The 25,640-nt window shown below is 42.0% G+C and overlaps 1 protein-coding gene across 3 annotated transcripts; it reads left to right on the top strand.

Annotated features, from left to right (window-relative positions):
* Nucleotides 1-987: 987 nt before the first annotated feature.
* PLEK (pleckstrin) lies at nt 988-25,640 on the top strand. Of its 3 annotated transcripts, none has more exons than XM_051613316.1 (9): nt 988-1,171; nt 10,275-10,430; nt 15,436-15,617; nt 16,869-16,960; nt 17,700-17,884; nt 19,522-19,626; nt 21,319-21,402; nt 22,567-22,636; nt 23,487-25,640. In XM_051613316.1, the coding sequence occupies exons 1-9, from the start codon at nt 1,160-1,162 to the stop codon at nt 23,624-23,626; spliced, it is 1,026 nt and encodes a 341-aa protein (XP_051469276.1). In that variant the 5' UTR covers nt 988-1,159; the 3' UTR covers nt 23,627-25,640. The 3 variants fall into 3 exon arrangements, with proteins under 3 accessions (XP_051469276.1, XP_051469275.1, XP_051469277.1); XM_051613315.1 differs by lacking the exon at nt 988-1,171 and adding an exon at nt 6,390-6,493; XM_051613317.1 differs by lacking the exon at nt 988-1,171 and adding an exon at nt 6,445-6,493 and having other exon boundaries at nt 10,280-10,430.

Raw genomic sequence — 25,640 nt, 5'->3', positions numbered from 1 at the left:
TGTCTAGACAGGTATTTTGAACATGCAGCATTGAATTTAATTTCCCCTGGAAATGCAGTTTGATTTGCTGGAGAGATGCACATTTATGGAGAACTTGTGCTCTGTAACAGATGGAGTGGGCTTATGGCATTTAAAATGCAGCAAACATGTTTGAAGAGCAGCCTTGCAAGGGCTGATAGAGAAAGCAGTGAAGCTGATGTAACAAGCTGAGAAAATGGCCTGTCTTTCTTGCAACTGACATGTTTATTTGCAAAGAGATGGTTCCAATTTTTTGTATTGTATGGAAAATCTCATTGCCAGAGGTCAGTGTTCACAAAGGAGACAGAGGAGCTAAAAAAAAAAAAAAAGCAGCTAACTTTTTTCAAATGAAGGGAGAAAATTCCCTGGGGCATATCCCTGTAGGATCTCTCACATTGCTGGGGATCGCAGCCCCTTTTATCCTTGTGTCCCAGCTGCATAAGACCCTCTTCCTTTCCCCATTGGCTGAGGTACTCAGAAGGTACAGACTTCTCGATCCACCTTCTTATATATCCCCCCCCTAACAGATATCCACCCCCCTGCTTCCTACATCACATGTATCATTAACTCTATGCAAAGTCTGGGATTCTCCTGTAGAGAAATTTTATTTGTTGATTCTTAAATCTGGATTTACACAATGCTGCTTTCACCCAGACATGCAGGAGATGTTCTTAATCACCACTTCTGTAAAGACACATCTGGTATTCCTATGAGTCGAAATCGGTTTGGCCCTTGGCTCCAAGCTGCTTGGTGAGGTGGCACCATTTAACAAGACTGTCTTCTCACTCTTTTTTGTCATCTCTGTTTGTAAAGACATTCCTTTTGTAAAGACACAGCAGCTGGCATTCTCATCAGTATAAACTCCCATCAGTCTCTAAGCTAGACCCTTGCTCAGATAAATGTGGTTGATCACTCTTTTTTTTCTTTTTTTTCTTTTTTTTTTAATGCTTGCAGGAGTGGACCCTGAAGTATCAACAAAACCCCAGAATTTTCTGAGGAAATACAGCAGCAAGATCTCCCGTAAAAGAACAGATTGCTTGCCAGTAATGGAAGCTGAGATACTCAAATCTGTTGCAGATTTTGCTATTGTGACAAATGTTGCTAATCCAGCATCACACACCTCTACCCACTTTGGACAGAAATGGGAGAAAAGGTAAGTTATAGCAGGCTTCCACAATGCAGGTTACTTTCGGCTAGACAAAGCTCTATTGTCCCCTCTGTGGAGAACTAGAAGAAGTACAGCTCTTCCTCTCTCTCATGTCTGTTGCTGCTCTTTGGGAATGGCTGCACAAAGATGCATCAGCAGTCTAGGCTGTCCCTCACCCCTGCCATGGCCACTGTATTGTTAAGGAACATTTTGTTTCACATGAATTATATAGCTGATCAGCACATTTATGCCTGGGGGAAGACAAAGGGCTGATTCCCCTGTGGTGTGATGTGTGATAAATGAAACCAAGCCTCAGTGTTTAAAGAAAAGGATTGGTCCAGACAGAAAAGGCAGAAAAGCAAAAGGAATAGCTGAGCTCTGAAGATGATATAGAAGCAATAAAGAGAAATGATGTATTATAGAAGTAGTTGCTTCCAGCTAATATCAGATGGAAGTAATTTTATGCTTTGATATTGAGTTGCTTAAGTAGCAAGTTGTAAATTCTGGAGTCATTGGCTTTGTGCCACTGTGTCTAGAATTGCATTTCATACCTCCAAGGGCATTCCATGCAGGTCAAGGAAAAACTGAGCTTTTGTGGAATTGTGAGGTTGGCATCCTTTTATGTTCACACAAAACCACTTTTTTAGTATAAGGTCATATAGATGTTCTGCTGAAGAGAATCTGTCCCTGGATATTTCTCATCATCAGTTTACCCTGTAAGGCCCTGTCATCCTGACTCAGCACAAACACTGAACCAGCAGTAGCAGGTGAGCAGGAAAACCTGTGGAAAGGCTGCCTCCAGGGAGGAAGATGCTGGCAGATTCTTTTGTCTTTGTTCCCTCTAAGCCTTTCCAGCCAGGGAAGGGGTTTCCTTTCCTCAGGCCTGAGAGACAGCAAGGAAAACCTAACTGTGAGCCAGTTCTTGGTCTCTAATGTTTGTCCCAGGCTCTGTAGCATTATGGCTTCAAGGCAGCTGATAAAGGGATAGTTCGGCTTCCAGCCATGCAGTGAAAGGTATTTACTTTGAATTGTCATTATATAGGACCTGTATTTTTGGGTTATTCAATCAGAGGAAAAAAAAAAAAAGTGTCCCTTTTCCCAAAGATGGAGCTACTGCAATGAAAGGGAAGAGAAGGAAATAATTCACCTTCTTAAAGCAAAAGGAATTACAGGCCAAAAAAGGCATTATACAGGAGAAGTCTACAAGCTCCTAAGTCCATCAAGCATCTCTTTAAGGATTATGGAAAAAAGGGAGGTGTTACATAAATATAAATACAGTTAGATTATCTCAATTCTGGAATGCATCTTCATTTCAGGCCCTGGGACTGGTAGGCAGATCCTTTACTGTAAATGTAACACAAAGCTTTTAGATTGCATTTAGTGATATTTTTTTAATTTTAGCTCAGTTTCTAAAGAGCATGAAGCTTTTATTAGGTAGGCATGAACTTCTAATAATTTTAGAATCTGTTGGTTAATGTCATGTACACTAGACAGCCAGAGGATGGGAAGCGTATACTGAATCTTTGATTTGCGAACTGCCTAATGGGTGATTGGCTTGGTTAGAATTAGGGCCTTTAACAGCAATCAGATCCTCACTATAGCATGATTTACAGTAACAAATTAACAATGTGCTGAGATTTTGTAGGTTTCAGAAACAAAACCCAAACAACCTAATAACACATAAAATGATCACAGAAAGGTATGCTTTAGGCAAAATGCACTGCAAAGGGAATATAGCCCGAGCTTGTGGGTACAGACAGGTGCTCCGCCTGAAGATGAGACTGGAGTGGTCATTTAAGCAGCAGCTGGTTGAGAAAGGCCTGGAAAGGAAAATCTCAATTCAGACAGTGAGAAGAAATTGGGCACAATCCCAACTCAGCAGTTGGGACAGTGGAGCACCAACACATATAACCAAGGGAGGAGTGCAGTCTTATCTGTGGGAGAACCGCATCAGTAAGGAATGGCTGGAGAAGGCCTCTGAGGGTTATTCTAACCTTCTGCTGCTCTGTCACAGATCTTCTCTGGCTTCTGTATACTTCTGAGTCAAACCTGAGACAAACAGAGTCAAACAGCAGGAATTTCTGTCTGCAGAAGTCCCTGTTTGGGGATCTTTCCAGGTGGCAGAGGTGAGAGATGGAGTAATCCTAGGCTCAAACCTTACCTGAACGGGCTTAACTGTAAAAGTGGTTCAGAGTATTGTGCACAGGAGAATACTTTCCTCTTGGCAATGCAGCAGCCTCCTTATTGCCTCCTGTATACAACCACCCTTCCTTCCTTGTGGAGAAGAGGGATTGTGACTCTGATATATATCAATGTCGCTGTATAGACGGTTGCTCTATCACCCAACCCTACCCAAAAAGGGGAATTGGGAAAAGGAAAGGTGACTTGTGGGTTGAATTGAAAACAGATTTAATAGAATTAAAATAATTAACTAATATTAACCCCAATACTAATATAAAAGACAAAGTTATACTTATCTCCAGATAGTAGCTGGCAGCTGTAACAAAATTCATCTCACCTGAATAGCTGACCCACTAATTGAGGGCATCTCTATTAGTGCAATATTGTTCCTAGTGCACCACTGTAGAAGTGATGGACATCTTTTGTTCACTGACCCTCAGCAGCCCCACAACAGAAGGTTCCTCTGGCAGACCAAACATGGTAGCCAGCTGTTCAGTTTCCTCCATCTCCACTGCTGCTACACCAGATGCCCACTGGTACTCTCTTGGGTCCTTGAAATACCCTCTCCTGAGGTCATGTATGCTGAGAATGCATGGGGTATCTGGGCTAGTCACAATAGGGTTTATGTTGCTCGCCTTCATGACAGCTGTAATCCTTACGTGTGTCTTGCAGGTCACTTAAAGATGGAGACTATGTGGTTACCTCTTTTTCTTGCACTAGCTTTGGTTGACCTGCTCTTCTGGCAGATTTCCCCTTCTGTCCAGGGCTGACTGCTGTTGGCACTGGTTCAGTCCCTGGGTCAGCTGCATCACCTGTCACCAGGGTCAGAGTGGCTGTATTACCTGTCACTGAGGTCTGGGTAGTCACAGTGGGTATTACCTGGACTTCAGCAATCACAGTACCCATTGCAGAAATTTGACTATCCACTGGGGTAGCTGCAGTGCCTGCTGTGGGGATGGTCAGGGTCTAAGTAGTGCTTGTACAATGCAGTGCTTGTCACCAGGGCTGAAGCAGCTTCAGGTCCTGTCGTGGGAGCTGGTAGGGTCTCAGTAGACACTGTGCTCATCGTGGGGCCCGGGACAGCTGCGGTGCTTGTCGTGGGGCTTGTCAGGGTCTGAGTGGCTGTGGTGCCCGTCAGGAAGGGTTGTGGGGTCTGAGTAGCCACAGAGCATGTCAATCTATACCAACGTTTCCCGAGGCCAAGACATTCAAAAGGCTTATGAAAATATTGAGGGACATGGATGTGTCCCAAGGGTATTGTCAATCCTCAAAAACCATTGACTGTGACCTGAGGGTGTAATTATAAACTACATTCACTAGATGACTCCCAAAGCCAGATGAAGCCACCGGCCCTGTCTCACATGGCACTATGCCCAGGATAATAAAAGCTGGCTAAGTCCAAACCAGCCTGTACAAATGAACAAAACCATAAAACCCACAAAATAATACCCCTAAGTCCACCCACAGAAGTGATAAACCATGCAACACCACCAATGAACAGTGGTAACATCTCCCACAGCTACTTAAAGAAATACCAGAAAACTCCACTCAATAGCAATTTCAGTTACTTTATCATAATGACTGCTTGTAACGAATGTGATAAAATCTGTTTAAAACTTCAACCCTTCAAGACTCTCAGATAAAAAAATCTACAATTCTCCCAGATAAGCTCTTGGATATAAATGCCAAAAACATGCCAAATAATTGTGGTTTAGACAGTTGCTCAGTCACCTGATCTCACCTGAGAAGGGAAATCAGGAAAAGGAAAGAAGGCCCATGGGTTGAAATGAAAACAGGTTTAATAGAATAATAACAATGAACTAATATTAACCCAAATACTATTACAGATTACTAAGTTATACTCAGCTTCAGATAGCAGTTGCGAGCTGTGCACTTCTAGCAGTGCAGGCTGAATGCCGGCATTATGATCATGACAGCTGCAGTGAGAATGCACAAAACCACAGAACAGCAAGCAGAGGAGTGGGCCTCAGGCACGGGACAGCAGATGAGATGGATGGGACCCTCTCGGGAAGGCAGCCATGGTAGAAGAAAATACCTATTCCCACAAACTTCCCGATGTGTAGAGAGGGTGACATTTATGGTCTGGAATACTTGGGTTGACCAGCTTGGGTCAGCTGCCCTGGGCTTCCTCACCCACTGCACCTGCATGGTTCAAAACTACCTTTGACTTTGGTGACTACAGAAACCTGCATAGCAGAGCTGGGTATAAATTAAAACAATGCATCTTGTCTCTTGTTCTCACAGAACTGACTCTGCAGCCTCTGAAAACCACAGCTTCTCTGAACAGATAAACAATTTTATAATTCTGTCCCAGCAAAACAAGGACAGTCAACTTTTGGAAAATTATGGCTTTGATTTATCTTTTACCAAATATAGCTAAGTGAGATCTGGAATAAGTAAAAGATCCTTGTGGAAAGTGATATTCTGCAGTGCTTTATGTGATGGACTGGTCTAATCCATTCATACCACCCTTTTTAGGAGGCCTCAGCATTAAACTCCAAAACCTGATCAAGTCTGATAAGCAAATTTCTTGTATCAGCAGGGGGCGCATCGTCATTAACCAAATGAGAGCCCTCATGCTCTCTGCCAGACCCATGCTCACCCACTGGGCGTCAGGCTTCAAAGACAGGATGAAGTGACAGAACTGGTGAGTTGGAAACCTGTCTCTGAGATCCTTTTGGCGTGCACCAACCAGCAACACAGTACACCACCCTTTTGGTTGTTTTTCTAGTATTCATGTATTTGCAGAGTGGGTCTGATTTTTTCGGATTGGGCACTAAAATGCTTAGTTAATTTTCCAGGACTCTGCCATCAAGGCTAGCTGTGTGTGATACAGCTGAGCGTTTTGTCAGGCTGTTGCCTGTTCTGTCAGAGGCAAACTATAAATACACATGTGCTTCTGCGTTTCCCTATCTCTCACTTTGTAAGAGGAAATGGGCTTGTTTTCATGTGATTAGCAAGCAGAGGAACTTGTGAAAGTGACACAGCTGTACTGTAAAAACACTAGTCCACAGACTTTGCTGCCAGAGGAACTAAACTGCCAGTGCTGATAGACCTGAGAGCAGGATTGCCTGAGACATGGAGCGAGAACCGATGCGCATAAGGGAGGGCTACTTGGTTAAGAAGGTAAGTGGGAAGTTTTTGACAGAGTGTGGAAGAAAGCTAACTCTGAACAGACTGGGGAGGTGTAGGGAAGCATATTTTGGTTTCAGTTATTAAAAAAAGGATATTTTTTTCCAAGAAGAAAAGGTAACTGAACAGAATTCCTGGAGCAGTAAAACAATGTGGTATTAGTGATTATAGACACTTGCTAGCAGGTGTGTCTCATCAGAATACTACATAAGGCATTTTGCACTATCTCAGATGCACCTTTGGATCAAAAGATTTGCATTTTTACTAAGTAACCTAGTACTAACAGGTTAGTGAACATACACTAGTTACATACATACATACACTAGTACATACTCAGTGTACTACTAGCATACTACTAACTAGTACATACTACTGAGTATGTACTAGTTACACTAGTTACATACTTCACTAACAGGTTAGTGAAGCTTGGCAAAAGCTGTAAGAGCTTGAAATGGCCATGGCCTACACAATTGATTAAAGAGTTCAGATTGCCTTGGCCTAGAGGCAGTGTGTGGAGCCACATATGCTTCCCCTCTTTGAGAAGGCAGTTGTTCCCCCACAGCAACTTCTGCTCTGGAGTCTTTTGCAATTGAGCCCGTGGGGTAAGGCTTTGACTTTTGTTTAAATCTGAAAGGAGGTAAGTTCATCAAGTAATCATGAAGCTGCAGTGGTGCAGTCAGGAGGAAGCCAGATTTGTGCTGATCTCTCATTCTAATGGCCTGATATATAGAGCAAGTGGTTCACAATTCCTCTGTGACAGGAGAATGGCTAGAAACTTGGATGCTGGCACAATCCCAAACTGTGTGCCTGGCTGGGTATAGTGGCAAAAAGACATGTACAGAACTGCCGGTATCAGTCCCTCACATTCCTGTGGGTGCTGGGTCCCCAAGAAATCTCTGTGTGCAGGTACTACTCAAGTTGCTGCTGGGTGCTGTTGTGATGTCAACAGGGAAGAGGAAATTGCACCTATTTCCCAGAACAATCCCCTACGTGGGCCTGTCATTACAGAAGTGAGCTTATGCTGGTGGTGAGGAGCAGCAGTGCTAGAGGAAGGGCTGGAGGCCAAAAGGAACAGAAAATACAGATCAGACAGGTGCTAGCTGTTTGAAATGTCAGTGATGCTGTTGTGAATTCCACAACCAGAGCTTCCAGCAGGGATAAGCATGCTGCTGATTAACCTTACCTGCTAATTAGGTACTCCTATCCTTCATGCCTGCAAATTGAAGCCAATGATTGGATCTCCCAAAGGAGTCATCTATGTAGACACAGCTCTCTGCAGAGAGCAAAGGCCATTTGTCACCTATTTGGTCAGTGGTTTAGCTGGGACAATGTGATCACCAATCCATGTGGGTTCAGACTTCAGTATTCATTTAGGTCAGCTTAAACCTCAGTATATTTTGGGAACCTTATGTCATCTTCTGAGCAAAAACCAACTCATTTTCTAGAAAGTTGATCTAACAAAGGGAAGTTGTGTGTGTTTTTGACATTGTTGTTCCAAAAATGGATTCTTTACCTGGTGTGCAAAGTCCAATCCACATACATAGATGAGATACCAAGTTTATGACAATCTTGCACAGGATCAGGTGTTACCAGGCTCATGCCAAGAAACTAGCACACCTTAGTAACAACATAGTGAATATTTATACACTCCAGCTTAAAATGAAGTTAACTCGTAGCCTTGATTGGTCCAGGGGCTAAAATTGGTAAAGGATGTTTTGGCTTAGGAGTTTGATTTAAAGATTTACACCAGCACTGGCTTATCTGACTTGGGGCATTCTACTTCCTCTTGTTACCTGTATGGTTAACTGTGCTTTGTCCTGTCCTGGAGCCAGCCTGTCAGTCCAGGAATTTTCACCCTAAGTACAGTCATTCCAAGTCCCATTTAACAAAGTGGCTAATGATTTTGAAGAGCATTTCAAGGAACCACCTGTCTGTATCTGCAGTCTTTCGAGCAGATGTCACAATTTAATTTTTAGTCCAAGAAAATAAAATCCACCTTCCTCCTTGCTTTTCTTTCATGAGATGTTTTAGATGAGAACAATGTGACCATATTCGGGTTGCTGATGGGGTGGATCTGACTGCCAGTCTAACACTGTTCCATGGTGGCTTCCGATGGCAGAGCATGTCAGAGTCTGACCTTTGGGAAGTACTGGACCTGTGTGTTTATGAGCAGATGAATTGTAACCTGTGGCAAACCCACAAACTAGAGGAAGTTGCAACAGTTCTTGTCTTGTCTTATCGCCTTACTTGATTTCTCAGCAGAAATCAGCCAGTGGGTAAACTTGGGCTCTCAAAAATGGTTATTAAAAAAAAAAAATAAATAAAAATAAAACAGCAGTTAACCCCTGTGTGGTACCCAAATGAGACTCCTTTTTTTGTAAGCTCCCATTTAGTTGCATTTCTAGAGAATTCTCAGGGCAGTGACTTTCCTTTGGAAGGCAGCATTCAATTGTGGGGCACCTTCTGCTTCCACTGAGGGCTGCAGAGGCTAGAAGCAAGTCCTGCTCTTAATAAGATCTCGGCTGACAAGTTTTCATTCCTGACCTGTATCTGAACATGAGCTCTGATTCAGAGGGCAAGGCTGTTCTTGGAAGGTAGGGCAGAAAAAAAGGATGAGATAGAGGAAGCATTTGGGGAATAAAAAGACTCGGCATGTTTCTGCCCTTTCCACTTCTGCAGAAATACAAAATGCAAATGTAACTAACTCTGCCCAGCTCTCACGTTTAACGCATCAGAGCAAGCCGTTTGCACAGCACAACAGTGCCTGCCTTGCTTCTATTGGCAGCTTTAGCATTGCTCAGCCCCCATGGGCTGAGGACGGGTGCTGTAGATGGAGTTGTAGGAGGAGGGGGGTACATTTAGGTCTCTTTTTGTAGCACAAATAGTAAGAGAAACTAATATTTTTTGAAAGATGGCATCTGATTTGGGGCCTACAGATCTTGATTTGCTTTGGTAACTCTTTAGAGGAACTGTTGGTATTCAGCATATCTAAATGTTCATCTGGCATTTATCTAGAGTGCAACAGTCTTAGTAATTCTAGAGGTTAATTGTGCTCAAGACAGAGAAATACATTGTTTTCTGAGTCCCTGAGTTTTGCTGTGTGTTTTAGCATATGTAGGATCTGGCCCTGTTTTTATCTCTCTGTTTCTTGCATCTAACAGCTGTGATTTAGGAACAGGAAGTAAAAGGTTTAAAAGATGAAATTAAACACCTCGATTCCTCACCACAGCAGCTGGAAATCTGCAGCCTTAGGCCCTAAAACTGTTCATTACTCTTACAACTTGTTATTTTATGTCTAGAAATCCTCTGAGATGTGTTCTTTCTTATCAGACAGCCAAGCCTCAATGCCTGACTCTATTGTAGCATAAAGTTCTACATATAGCACAGGATGCCCAAATTAACAATGCCATCCTAATGTTCCAGTTCACATCCAGAAATGTTGAGGATTATTCATAATACTGCTACTATGTAATCTTGAAGACAGTGTTTGGGACTAACTGATACTGAAAAGAAACACCTGCTGGGGCACACACTGCACTTTTGGAAAAAATCATACTCAGGGTGACTACAAGAGGAAATTAATGGTGATCAGAAGAATAACAACTTTTTTTTTAACTGCCTGGTAAAATGGGTGTGGTTGTGGTATGTTCCCCTTCTGACACTAACTATAGCTATTCTAGCATCAGGCAGACCCTCCCTAGAAGGTAATATCTTCAGTGGGAATCATGTGAAGAGTGATTTATTGAACATAATGCACACTGATTTATTGATGCAGGGCAGCATGTTTAATACCTGGAAGCCAATGTGGGTCGTGCTCTTAGAAGATGGAATTGAATACTACAAGCGGAAGGCTGACAACAGCCCTAAAGGGATGGTCCCACTAAAAGGAAGTTCTGTCAATAGCCCATGCCAAGATTTTGGCAAAAGAATGGTAAGTACGTTTTTAATAACAGTGACTGACATTATGCTTATACTCCTGGAGGCACTGAAGGTGCAAAAGGCTGGTGGATACAAATTCCTTGCAGTCATCCTAGTGGCAACTCTTGTCTTAGAAGGTCATAAACAAATCTCTTGTGTAGTATTTGAAAGGTGTGAATGCTTGGGAAAAATTTGCAATACTTCAAGAGGAGCAATTCGGAAAGTGTTTTTGTTTTTTAAAATCTCTGAGTCTGTCAGAGAGCAGAGCTAAAATATATTGTTGTGAGGACACTTAGCTGAGTGGCACAAATCCTGTATTAAATATAAATCTAGCTGCCACAGAATAAAGATATGGGAAACTATTTAATGAGCAGTGGAAGCATGTATTTATTGTCAAAGAGCAGCAACTGTCTGCTCAGACAGGAAGGAGATAAATGCTGTGACACCAAAGCCCAAGTAAAGCTGTAATTCCAAACCTTTTTATGACAATTTGGTAACCACTTGACCCCATGCTTCACATTAATGCAAGCGGTATGAATTGCACACTGCATCATTACTTTTAGGGCTTTTGCAAATGCCTATGAGTCATATCTACACTCAGAGAGTGAAAAAACTGAAAATGACTTAGAGAAAGTAGTTCAAATGTTGCCTACACATTTGGGATCTCTAAGGTCAAGGGTAACAAAGTACCTCAGTGCACAGGCTGAGTTACCAATTGACAGTGAAACACACAGATCACTATATTCACAAATCCAGAGTCTTATTTGACAGAAATTAAGATACAGGAAGATAAATGCACAAGCATACATATTTTATTACAGGGTTCCTGAGAAATAGTTCTTGATAAAGTAGGATTTCTAGTATGAGCAAAGAATCTTATCTTTAGTCAGTCATTTGTTATTTCAGAGGCTCAGTTTCATTATAATGGGCATTATACACCCAGGCATTCTTCTGATCATCGGGTCCCCCAGAATCTGGAAGATTATCCAATTACAGTATAATGAACTGTACGGTGAGGATGCCTGATGAAAGAGAGAAGTCTCTGAGAGCACTAGAAAAACAGGAAGTGTGAGAGAGAGCAAGCTGCACTTTCTCATATCAGTAAAATGAGGAGAATGTACCTGTCCTTAGGTTTTGTGTTAAGTGCAGTCAGAGTCCCTGGTGTCAGGGCTTTCCTTTTTCCTTCCTTTCTTCTTTTCTTTCTTCTTTATTTGTTTTGTTTTGTGTTTGGTTTTTTTCCTTCTTTACGCAGATCCCATATTTATATGAAAAATAAAACGTTGATTCATATGGAGTCTTTCTGGACTTACATCTGTTAAGAAAATAGGGTTCTTAACCCAAAAGCTCAGTTTGAGGCATTGCAATAGAATGATGGAGCAGAGAATAAAGATTGCTCTTAATTCTGTGCTGAATCAAATAACTTGTAGATGGCTGCAAAAAAAGGTTTTAGAGGGCCAGTACCTTGGAAATCCTACCCAGAACAAGATCATCAAGAGCTATCTGCTCTTCCCAGCTCTCTCTAGATACCTCTTTGGACAAATGGGAGTTGTCCTAAGAAGGAGACTATGTTATCATGCCAGGAAAGAGAATTGCACGATTCTGCATTCGCCACCCCATGTCCATCATAGGTGGTTTTGATCCCTGAGCTGGCAAGGGTGATTGTCTGACTGATTCAGAAGGCTTTGAGGATGCCTGCTGATCAAGCCCATTTACTGTTCCTTACTGCTAAGAGCTCCTGCCTGAGTGACCCTTTGGCATGGCTGGGAAAACCTTACTGTTTAACAGCTTTGGAGCCAACATTCTGTTTCAGCCAGGGTGAGTGTGTGTCAGTGCATTGCCTGGGCACCAGCTGGGAGTTCTTTGTCATAGCAGTTGGCTTTACATCTTTTGCAAACCATGAATAATAAAGGTGAAGCATAATTACATTGAGGGACTAGAGTACACACAGAAAAATTGAATAACCAAATAAAGGAACAGAAATTAAGTATATCTGCACACATTTAGTTCTAAATCTACTGATTTGAAACCATGTTCACAGAACCCATAACATAGAATCATAGGGGTTGGAAGGGACCTCTGGAGATAATTGAGTCCAACCCCCCTGCTGCAGCAGGAATACCTAGGGTGTATCACATAGGAACTCATCCAGACAGGTCTTGAAAGTCTTCAGAGAAGGAGACTCCACAACCTCTCTGGGCAGCCTGTTCCAGTGCTCCCTCACCCTTAGAGTAAAGAAGTTTTTCCTTATGTTGAGGTGGAACTTCCCGTGTTGTAACTTGGCGCCATTTCCCCTCGTTCTGTCACAGGGTACCACTGAAAAGAGATTGGTCCATTCTTGACATACATCCTTCAGATATTTATAGACATTAATAAAGGCCCCTCTTAATCTTCTTTTCTCAAGACTAAACAACCCCAGGTCTCTCAGCCTTTCCTCATATGACAGATATTCCAGTCCCTTATTCATCCTCGCAGCTCTCTGTTGGACTCTTTCCAGCATCTCCCTGTCCCTCCTGAACTGGGGAGCCCAGAACTGGACACAATACTCTAGATATGGTCTTAGTAGGGCAGAGTGAGTGGGAGGAGAACTTCCCTTGACCTGCTAACCACGCTGTTCTTAATGCATCCCAGGATACTATTGGCTCTCTTGGCCATGACAGCACATTGCTGTCCCATGGATAACGTGTTGTCCACCAGGACCCCAAGGTCCATGGGACTGCTTTCTAGCAGGTCAACCCCTAATCTATACTGGTACATGGTGTTTTTTCTCCCCAGGTGCGGGACTCTACACTTATTCTTGTTGAACCTCATGAGGTTCATCTTTGCCAAGCTCTCCAGTCTGTCTAGATCTTGCTGAATGGCTGCACAGCCTTCAGGTGTATCAATCAATCCTCCCATTACATAATGTTCCTACCTTATATAATTTAAAAGCCTCAGCATGGCACTCCTTACTCTAGACATGAGGTACAGTGCATGGGGAGAGGAGAGAAGTGCTATATTCAAAAGTATCACAGATTCTATGTTACAATGGTAGAAATTAATTTTTTCTCACATAACAATCTTTTCCAAACAGTTTTGTGGGGTGTTTTTTGTTTTGTTTTTTTGACTCCCACTGGGGCACTGATGTCATAATCGTACTATAGTAGTTTCTTGGAAATGTCAGTAACACATTTAACAATAACGAAATGATAATTCACCAGTGTGAATTATAAGCAGTGAGGTATGAAGTATCTGAAGGGAGAGTGAGAGGGTTGCTTAAGGATGTACCAGTTTGACAGCAATGTGTTTTACATGCCGCTTCATTTTATGTTATGAGTCTACATAATGAGTTTTACATTATGTTTCATTGTAATTACTGAGGCCTTTTCTGAGGGAAAATAGAGAAAAAAGGAAGGATCTCAGCCGTGTGGGCTGAGGCACCCAAAACACCTGAAGTCACTTTGCTGAAGTCAGTTAAAGTGATCCAAATGATCTCAGCAGGTGTTGGAGCAGATCCTCCTTCTTGAGTTGGTGAGAGGCCTGGATTTCTAGCTTAGTGGCCTAACTTTCTAAAAGCTAAAGTTAAGATAAAGAGCTTTCCCAGTCTGTAATGGAAATGAAAACTCTTCTTCAGCATTTCACTGTATGTTGCTACTTAGCTCTTTGACTTTGAGAATGATGATTTTTCCTTTGGTAAAAACTCACTTTGCTGCTTTGATATTTCGTTCTATTAACCTGGTGTGTTAGCATGTCCCTTGGACATTGGGATTTAGAGAGATCTGATGGCTTTTCATGTGCACAGTACACTGATTTTTCAGGCTGTAGCTCTTTACTGTGTAATAGTAAAGGTGGATGTTGTTAGAAATATGTACAGATAATAAATTATTACTTTTCTGTCTGAAATGGATTTTTGAGCACCCATGATTTGTAGTTTTGAATCTGTCTTCCATGAAAGGCAGTGGGACTTCTGCACAATTACAGGGCATCAGAATTTTTCCCATTTGCAATCTGGAAGATGCATATTATGGATGTTCAGAAATGTGCCATTTACAAACGCAGGCTTCAGTAGACTAATTAAAGTGTTTTTATTTTTTGCTGTAGATTCACAGCTCTCTGCTCTTTGACAATAGTCTTTACTTGCCCTCATAAACCATGCTGCTTGCTTGCTGATTAGCCTGTCATTTTTAGACGCCTGCTGAGTCAGAACCTGTTGTATTTATTTTAATACAACTGTGGAATAAATTACAGTTCCACTTATGGGGAACTATATTTTAAAGGAAGTGGAAACCCTCTTGACTGAGTAATTAGATCCAGATTTTCCACCCAAAGGATCACTGGATGAAAACGAGATCAAACATGGTGAGCTTTGTGAGTTGTTTTTTTTTCCAGGTTGGTGTTATTTTTTTTCTGCTTAGAATTACCTTTAAAAGATCTTGTCTCATTTTTGGGAAATACAGTCTTTCCACTGTTGCTAGTGTGTTTAGATAGCCAGCGATCATAAGGTGTAGCTAAGGGTCAGATATATCATCTCCTTACCCATATCCAGCCCTTAAGGATTTGCAAGGCTGCAAATGTGTTCAGCTACTCTCCAGTGTGACTGACGTTTTCTCCACTTGTGAATCACTAGCTGAGCAATATGATGTGTGGGGGTTTTTCCCTCCTTCAGGCTGACCACATCTCTATAAATACTATGAATTTCCACCCACTGTAAGCCTGTAGGGGCTGGGCACTTCAACCTTTCAGCTGTATTGAACCTCCCAGCAAAAGTTAAAACCGGCAGCTGTATCAGTGCCACTCACCTTGGCTGTACTATCAATGTCAGGATTGCTCACAGGGAAGTAAAAAAAGGATCCAGTTATCTGCACTGCCTGTTCATGCTTTATTTCAGAGTTTTGGGGTGGTTTAGATTAGCTGTAGTTCTAAGGCACTTTCCATAGTTTCTTAGGCACAGGTAGGCTGTATGTCATGGTGGTACTAGGTTAGTCATGCCCAACTGGCTACACCAAAGCGATATTTTTTAAAAAGTTTATTTATCATTCCAGTTTGTCTTCAAGCTCACTGTAGCCAAGCAGCAGGACCACTTTTTTCAAGCCGCCTACTTGGAGGAAAGAGATGCCTGGGTACGGGATATCAAAAAAGCAATTCATTGCATAGATGGAGGCCAAAGATTTGCCAGAAAATCCACAAGAAAATCTATCAGACTGCCTGAAACAATCAACCTGAGGTTTGTTCTCATAATTCTGCTCCCTTGTTTACTTCTGTCCACAGGCAGTGTGCCAGATGTGTAACCTCAGTCTGGAAGAGCAATAACCACGTCTGTCCATGCTGCCTCTCTGGTTACATTCAAAGAGTCCTTTCTGCATGACTAATGGCTTCAGATCATACAATGTGGCAGAAATGAGCTAGCCATCAGATCTGGGAAGATAATTTTTAATACATCATCTTTTACCAAAACATGCTCATTTATCAAAGCATTTTGCTGATAGGGAGATTTCTGAGCACACTGCATTGCAAAAAGAGACCCCAGCCAAAATGTGATTCTTCCAAGAGAGGCATTTTTATGCTCTATAGAATTTCTTGCAAAAATACTGTAAACCTTTTGTTTGCTCTCCAGAGAAATGGTGATGTTAGCCTAGTTTTTGGATGGTAAAGGGAGAATGATGCCTGCCAGAGAACTTGGAACTGGCAAAGGGTGGAGAAGAGATAAAGGGCACACACAGGAAGCCATCTGTTTGTCAGTATTTAAAAACATTAAGTACAACTTATTTTTTGCCTCTGAGCAGTAAATACCAACATACAAATCAGCCTGCAGTGTTCCTTACAAGACAATAAAACTGCACAGGGCCAAGATCCGACTAAATCTGACTTCACAGGCTTCATCAGAGGATCACCCTGACTAATAGGCCAAACGACTTAGCCTGTGACATTGAATATCCATCCATCTTGTCATTCTGGAGCTCCAAGGAATTATGGTTGTGTGCAAGTGAAAAGCAAGTGGGAGGAAGGAAGTCACATCAGGGTTCACTGAGGTTACTTAAGGCCTCTGAGAGCATGCAGATGTCACAGTGACAGGATTTCTGCTCAGCCAAGGACCTTTGGGGCAACAAAACACAAATCAGTGAGCTCCCCTATTAGCACCAAGGCTGTGAGGTCCTGTGATGGTGCCTCAGCAGAGGTTGTTCCTCTGCTCACACTACAGTCACCACAAGTCATTCCAATCTCAAAATATGGGGGCGTGGTGAGCCATTTGTGTACTCCCACCCCTCTGCTCCTGCAGCTGTGACAGTGACGTAGTGAGGCCTCCAGGCTTTGTAACATACATTCTTCAGGAGATTAAACTAATCCATGCTATAGCTCTGCAGAGAGCAATAAGCCAGCAAAACATGAAGACCCTATGAGTGACAACTATATTATTGTAAAAGCTGGCTAAAGCATTTTATTTGCTAACAGTTTCTGTGGTTCTTTTAATGCACAGTGCTTTATATCTCTCAATGAAAGATCCTGAAAAGGGAATAAAGGAGCTGAAGCTGGAGAAAGATAAAAAAATGTTCAATTACTGCTTTACGGGTAAGGAGCTCTTGTCCATCTTTTCCATACAATAAAGGGAGCACAGGGCCAAGAGGCTAAAGATAGATAAAACAGCTTGAAGCTCTGTAGAGCTCAGAGGAGTTTGCGAAGAAAACTTGGCAGATGTTTTCTTGACCAACACAGGAGGTGCTCAAAGGTTAATGCTTGAAAAGGTGTTCAGTTATGGTCATGCTAAGCAACAGAGGAAGAAGAAATTAAACCAGTGCCAGAAAGACTGAAATAGATCTGTCTAGAAAGTTGCATTAAACACTTAACTATAGAAAACTTCTTCCTTTCTGAATTTTTCATTAACAAGCCATGTTGCATGGTAATTCCTGTCCTACTCCAAGTCAGATCTGTGGGTGTTATAGTCAAAAGCCAGCCAGTTTTGACAGGACTGTGTCAGTAAAATAGCAGCCTGGAAGGCTGCCTTCTTCAGGCTTGGCTGTCCTTTGTACTTCCCCAGTCCCTGTCCTTGGGGCTTCCCAGCTCAGCCCTGCATCCCCTCCCAGCTCTTGTCTCCCTAAGGTACAATGTTAAAGAGTTGTACTTGCCCCTGCTATCAGCTGGATCAGCTGTACCTCACTGGATGACCCAAGCACCTTTCCTGATTAGCTCTCTGCATTGTCACTAGGAACATCTTTCAGGACATTGGTGAATAGATAGAATAGGCTTGTTTCCTGTGTTTCTAGGCTTCTCTGTATTTGTCTTGTTTTGTGGCTAATATTGTTTGTTCCAGGCACCTCTGTGATTGACTGGCTGGTGTCTAGCAACTCCATCCGAAATCGCAAGGAAGGTCTCATGCTCGCCTCCTCCCTCTTGAGTGAAGGCTACCTACAGCCTGCAGGGGATACGTCCAAGGCTGCTGCCGAGGGACTGTCAGACACCCCCTTCTTAGATCTCAGTGATGCTCTCTATTACTTTGTGAGTGTTTATTCTGTTGTGTTTTTTTGTTGTTGTCCCAGACTCACTGTGCTTTGCTTTTCTCAGGCTTCTTATTGTGTATCCTCAGTCCTGAAGTAAGATTGTACAGAAATGGAGAGATCCATGTTAATTGTCTTTCTCTACATGATACACAGAATAAACTGGCTCGCTTTAATATTTGTAAGCAGGGTATCTTTTTCCTGGCAGCTAAGTGTGAACTGAGTGCTGAAATCAAGCTGGGTTCTTTTTAACTTAGACTTGATTCCTGGTAATTTCACCAGTGACCAGAATTTAGCCATCAGTTCCTCCTGATGATTCAGTGGAAGGAGAGTAATTCATTATCATGAGGCATCTCAGAGTGGCACAAGCTACAAACCCATATCTGTGCAGAGCCATCAAATGTGACTCAGCATGTGCGCACACACACAGCTTGCCTGTGAGCAGAGAGGCAGAAGGTTTTAATATCCCCCAATAACACCAGTCTGGTAGTTTACCCAACCTTTTCTGTTTATTGCTTCATATTCTGGAGATTGATTTGAAGAACTTGCAATATCACATTCACAGTCAAATACTGTTTAAAGATGTTTGGCTTATGAACTGATGCTAACAAAAAAGGTACTGTCAAGTTAAATGCTTAAATATTACAGTTCTGTTGATATTTACCACATAGAATCTCTTGACTTCAGCAACATGAATCTTCCATTACTTCATTTGTTTTCCTACAATATGTCCCTGGTAGGGAGACTTTACCTGTGCAGCACTGGAAGCAGAGAGACTGCTGGTGAAGGCAGCCTTGTGGCTATCACAGTTCCAGGCTGCCTAGGACACTTCTAGGAGCCCATGTGTGCTTTGTTTGCTTTCAGCTTGTTTCTAGTTTGATTCAATACCAATGTGGTGTGAGGAGGCCACAGCAGGTCAATGTCTGACTTGCTGTCATCCAAGACATTTAGTCTAAGCTATATGAATGGTTAACAACATTTGCATCATTTCAAAATTCAAGGTTTCAGTAAGTAGCATCACAATTTATCTGGTGTGGAATGGATGTGATGCATGGATCCCAAGACATCATACGCTCAATACACACATCACAACATCACAGCTATAGAGAAATGCAAATTTGAAAAACTAGGGGTAGTTTTTGCCATTTTAGAAAACATCCCAGGTTGAGCTTTTCTTCTTCCCAAGTTCTGGATGGTTGTGATCAATGGAGGAAGAGGATGGGTCTGCTGGGTGCAGGGATGGCTAGCCTGGAGCGGATTGGCTGTGCTGGCAGGGCTTCATATTAACTGCTGTCTGTGCATTAAAAAAGTGGTGACATCGTGGGATTGAGACAGCCTGTCTATCATGGAGAAAATGTGATACCAAAAATCACAGAGTATGGAGGCACTGACACATACATCGATGCTGCTGCTCTCTTCAGTTGCTTCGAGACCCACTGGTGTATTTCTGCTTCACACTGAAACACTTCCATAGTGACATGGAGAGATGCTCCACTGGGAGATTTCTCCAGTATAACGGTTGATTTTTTGGGTGGCAAGAAACAGGGTGGAGGGAAGCCCAAAGAGAAGCCAGATTTGTATATGTACATAAACATGCAGTAGCTGTGTAACTTCTGAATTTCTCTTGTGGTCATGCAGCCAGACAGTGGTTTTTTCTGCGAGGGAAATTCTAGTGATGATGATGTGGTCCTGAAAGAAGAATTCAGAGGCATAGTAGTCAAGCAAGGATGTTTGCTGAAACAGGTCAGTATTTCATGTCTTCCATCCTGTCACTGTGATGTTTTTGCATGTTTACAAGGTTATTCTTTTGTACCAAAAAGCTTTAGAGAAGAGAGAAACTAGTCTATGCCATCTCCACACTTGACAGATTTAGTCTCTGTCCCTTTTGCCTTGCAGAAAGAATTCTTGCTGTAGCATAGCAGGAGGGCTGTTGCCCAACAGTGCAAGGTTTATTGCTCTTACTATGAAATAAGACAGTTTATAGTTCTAATTAGGTAAGAGTGCTAAAGCAGGAGATGTGACAATTCATAGATACAATGCAGAACTGGACTCAGGTAAAAAGGCTGCCAATTCATTGTCCCTCTGGACACACAATTGGATTCAGTTGCTAGTTTTCACAGGCTTTTTCAGCATAATGGAGCAAAGGAGTCCTTTCAGTCACTATTGTTTGATACTGTCCCTTCTGTGACATAAAGATAACGGTTTAACTTCCTTTCCAGCAAAACTTTAAGCAATACGGCAAGATCCTTTCTTTTTGAGGCCATTGCAAGCAGGTATTAGTGAACTGAAGGCAAAACCAAGACTCTTCAATGAAAATAATAGGTCAGTTGGAAGTGACCTACAACGATCATTTAGTCCAACTGCCTGACCACTTCAGGGCTGACAAAAGGTTAAAGCATGTTATTAAGGGCATTGTCCAAGTGCCTCTTAAAAACTGACAGACGTGGGGCATCAACCCCTCTCTGGGAATCCTGCTTTGGTGTTTGATCACCTCTCTATAAAGAAATGTTTTCTAATATCAAGTCTGAACCTCCACTGTTGAAATATTCCTTGGGAGCCTAGGAACATTTTGCTGGTGCTCACTTGTATTTCTCTTGCTCAATGGGATTACTCAAAAGCAATGGAAGAAATTAAATTCACATATTTCTGCTAACTTTTAACCTGTCACATTCATGTCTGCCTAGTCAGTAAGAGCTTCCTTGCAAACAATGTAGCTAATTGAGAAACTAATATTTTGAAATGCTTGGAGGAAAGGATTCATGATGGTCTTCCACCAGAGTTAGTCTGGATTTGGTCACCCTCAGTGAGCTGTGGATCATTGCTTGGAAGTGTCACTGCTTCTACTGAGAGGGCTTTCAGCAGATCGAGATTTTGCCCACCCATCATTTCAGTGGGTGGAGAAAACAGGTGTCTTCAGTGGATGTCTTGAAAACAGCTGTCTATGTCCATATGGGAAGGTGGTGGTGTTTTTTCTGCTTGAGCTTCTCAGCTGTGAACTGCTTAAACATGCAGAGTGCTTAAGCCAGATAAGTCTTTTTGTTGTTGTCTTTGTGGGGAGGGAAGGACCTTCAGCTCATTCTTACCAGTAGTTAAGGTACCTTCCTGCAGGACATTTTGCAGCCATGTTTTCTGGCAAGCATTTAGACCCAGTTCTCACAGACCTTGTGTGAATGTCATAACTACCCAACTATGAGACTTGTTATGGGGAATGTCCCATGTTGAAGCTGTTCTGCTTTGTACAAAAAATAAAAAGAGCAACCAGTGTGATAGCCCAGTTGTGCAAAACAGCAGGATGCAGAAGAGCCAGGTTCAAGTCCTATTCCTGTCCAAAATAATCAGCTTTTTTCCTTCTGTATTTGCCAGTTCTCTCAAGATGACTGTAAAGCACTTGCAGGCAAAGCAGTTAATGACCTTCCTGGTTTTGAATTTTCCTAGGGACATCGGAGGAAGAACTGGAAAGTGAGAAAGTTTGTTTTAAGGGATGATCCTGCTTATCTTCACTACTACGATCCTGCTGGAGTAAGAGGCATTTGATTTATTTCCCTCTTTGTTTTAATGTCAACACCTTGTGGAAAGATCTGAATATATTATCTGCATGGTAATGAGTGATAGGGAATACCAGACAGGACAGCAGGGCTGTTTGTGCCATCCTCTGGAAAAGCAGAGTGAAGGATGGTTTCTGAGGCTGCCAAGTTAGGCTGCAAGAGACACCCAGACGTAGGAGCAGGTAATGCTTAACTGGGCTCTCAGCTCTTACCTGTGATTAATTAGAATTAATGTTTACTCTCACTTGATTAAAAGGAAATAAGTGCAAATGGACACAATGCAATCACTTTGCAGTTTATAATTGAGTGATTTTCTATGTCAGGCTGAGACATGGCATTCCATTTCTTGTGTGACACTTAACAGGCCAAACCCTGCCCTAATAAAGGAAGGAGCACTGCCATGGGCAAAACCTGCCCTCAGAAGCTGGCATTCAAGTAGATTCAGCCCACAGGTTTTATTTCATCCTGCATTGTTGCAGGAGCAGTGTTGCTGGGGGTTACAGCTGCTGTGCCTTTCTCCCTAGGCACAGGCAGCCTAGACACACTGGAGAATCAACACTGAGGAGTTTCTGACCTCTCTCTTTCCAGCTTGCCTTTCCCCCTCCTGGCATCCCCTCCCAAAGAGATGAGGTGTGTCACCTTATTGGGACTGCTTCTTTGAAATTTATGCCAACAAAAAGGCATCTTCACCCATTCTTTAACTACCACAGTTCTGAAGTGCATGCAAGGCCAAATTGTAAATAAGGGTATAGCTGCTGTCATGTTTTGTAAGAGTGCTTCTTACAAATGATCTCTTCTTTTTCTAACTAATCTTTTTTTCGATTCACTGTGGCATCAAAATAACAGCTACAGTTGGCACAAGGCTTATATTCTTCTTGTACCTTTATTCAGGACATGCTAAAAACTCTGCAGATCCTGAATTCCAAGTCCCCAAGAGATTTTTCTATTTATTTTCAGGTGTTCCCCCTACCACACCCCTACTCTCCGTGTCACACACAGACTGAGGATGCCCTGGTTTCCCAGATGACATACTAAGTTTGCAAATATTTTTGTTTCCACTTTGGAGTCGTAGCCAGATATCAACATGTGAACACTTTCAGAAGTATTTCATTTCCTTTTAATTTCCTGTCCTTACCAGGGAGAAGAACCGCTAGGAGCAATTCACTTGAGAGGCTGTGTGGTGACAGCAGTGGAAGATATGCCAGACTGTAAGAAATATATTGAATGAGCTGTGTAATAAGTTTTTGGTATATTCTTTCAATCTGCCTGAAATCACAAGTGTTTTTTTATGCAAAAGCAATCTATGTGCAATGATTCAGTAATTCTTCTAATAACGAGTCTTTCTATTGCTGTCTTAATTACTGGAGAAGGGTACTGTGGTAAAGGTAGCAACAGGGAATCTTGTCTTTTGGCAGCTGATTATAGAAGACTTGTCAAAAGGATGACACCATCCCTTTGTTAGGATAACTGGCCTTAGACAAAGTAAGATGAGTTTGCTCTTTTTAGTTGATGAGTTTGGGATAGAGGCTTTATGTTAGAAATGGTTATGGCAACAAATCAATACTGTTCACATTCTGCTCACTCCCAAAACTAGAAGTTGTGGCAACAGCAATGGTTCAGCGTTGCTGCAAGGAACAAGAAACACTCATTCCATGCATTCCCTTTGCCATGGGAGAGGCAGGCTATCATACCCAGCAAGAAAGTCTGTTGGCATCTCAGCACTTGTGTAGGCTGTGCTGGCAGACTTGAAAAGAGCTGGAGATTCTGGATGTGACATTAACTTAAACATTCTGGTTTTGTAACTGGCAAGGCATGAGACGGTTTGGGGAATGTGATTTGTCTGCAGGCTTGCAGATCCTTCCATGTTTGGAGGTAATTCACCAGAGACTCATGAGAGTGAAATCTGCAGAATTAATGGATTGTTTCTTCAAACGAGAGACCTGTCTCATGGACCCAATCCTGTGAAGGCCTGATCAGGCACAGCTGTAGAAAGGAAGGAACATTGTAAATACAAGACTTGATTCCCTTATAGCTGACTTCTCTATTTCTTCTCTGTAGCCAAGAAGTACGATGTGGACAACATCCTGTTTGAAATCATCACAGCAAATGAAATCCACTATTACTTGCAAGCAGCCTCACCCACAGAGCGTACAGAGTGGATCAAAGCAATTCAGACAGTTGCTAGAACTGGAAAATGAGGATGATCTACCAGCAAGAAGACAGACAACTGAAATAAATTACTCAAAACAAAACAGGAATTTTAGCATTTCACTGAGAGGAAGCAATATCGTCCAGAAAGGCATCCTAAGGCTTGTGGGTTGAGGGTGAGGGCAGGTAGTAAATTTCAATTCTATAGTGGGCACTAACAAACTAACATTTTTCCACTTGTGTTATGGTAAGATTTTACTAAACTATAGCATAGAACATGCCATATTAGTGTGTGCTGTTTATAGTGATGAGTCTTCCTTGGGAAGGTTGTACCTTATACATTTCCCTGCTGCCACAGCTGACAGTAAAAATTTCACCATTAACAGGGGACAGTCATGTCACTGACTGTAAATGAGGAACTCAACTGGTCACTTACCATTTAGCCTGTGTTGTGTTTCTTCAGATATTTTTGAGTCTTCTCAAGACAAACTTTACACTTTCTTCTTTACCAGATCTGTTTCCTGCTTGTTCATTTAGACGAGTAATGCCATAGATTTAAGGAAAGAAATGAACTCACTTGGAAACCTGATCCACTCCATTATGATCCTTCAGTTTTAAGGAAGGGAAGAGTGCAGATAACTGTAGAAACACCAGGCAGAAAGGCATTGTAACTCAATGACAACAGCATAAGGAAAAGTCTCTTCCCACAGGATTTTCAATATGAAGCAAACTGATTTCAACTTCTTTGTCTCCTGATTTTGACCTTCACTAAATTTCTTCACAGGAATCTGCTCTAGGACCACTTGGTCTCCAAAGAAGTTGCTAGGGTGCAATGAACTGTTGTTTTCACCTGTATTTGAATAAAGAATCTTACAGGAGAAGGGAGGGGATCCCTTTGGGTTATTTACTTGGACTACTAATTGAAGTGTTTTTGTTTAGGTTTGTTTTTTTTTAACCTCCAGCAACATACTCAGTCCTTGGTTCTTTCTGTGCCTTAGTAATATAAAAGAGACCTTATGTTTGCTGTGACTGAAATAAACATTATAATTTGATAGAGTCAGTTTACCTGATCAATCCGTATATTTTTATCTCACTGTACATATCAAACTTCGAAGTCTTAAGCTTGAAGGAGGAGTTAAAAGTTAACATCAGGTTCTGCATGTAGACTGACGTTTCTGAGTGCAAGTAGACTTAAACAGTTCTAAAATCCTGTTTGTGAGACTAATAAGGTGTCTTATCCTTAAGAATTCTCATTCTGATCTCTTCAGTCCAAAAATAAATCTGGAGCTAAAGCTTCTCTTCAAATCTGCTTAATTATACCTGAATCTGACCTAATGAGCCTGAAGGTCTTTTGCCTTAGTATTGCTTATCAGCAAGAGACTACAGCCTTGCAGGGGCAGCAGGCTGGCAAACACCACATTGTCACGTCCATTTAAGACATCCAGAGGAAATCAGCTTCTGGCAGACATTTCCTGTATCACAGACAAGATGACAGGATTGCTGAAGGCTGGTCTGTCATTCTGAAGAAGGAAGACTCATGACAAGAAGATAGACTGCTTGCTCAGCTTGCTTTCTTGATAATTGCATTGTGGTTGCTGTTTATTTTTGCTTTCAGAGCTCCCTAACCCAAAAATACCCTATGGCACAGAAAAATAGAAAAAACCCCACAACTCCACACAACCAAACAACAAAAACTTGCCCAGCTTAGCAAAGGAGAGGTGCAACTGCCAATTCTAATAAAACTAAAAGTTTTAATAAAGATACAAAGTTTTACAAGCCTTTGACCTTGTAATTTTTCCCTGTGCCAAGCCAAGTGTACAGCTGCCAACCTATGAATGGTGTTTTCTCTGGTAGATGATGCTAGTTAGTGTATTTGTGTAAGAACTCTGATATTTGCACTAGACTATATCAATAAGTTCTCTAACCTCATAAGTAGTTCTTTTGAAGATAGGTCACAAGAGTTTGTAGGTGTCTCTGCTTCTTGGAGGAAATGGGAAGATAGTCAGTATATGTCTGATGCCACCCTACCTACATTTCCTGCAATAAATGTTTCATTTGCCTGAC

Source organism: Apus apus, chromosome 3, assembly GCF_020740795.1.
Source record: "Apus apus isolate bApuApu2 chromosome 3, bApuApu2.pri.cur, whole genome shotgun sequence".
Classification (NCBI taxonomy): Eukaryota; Metazoa; Chordata; class Aves; order Apodiformes; family Apodidae; genus Apus; species Apus apus.
This window is presented reverse-complemented; position numbering and strand designations above follow the sequence as displayed.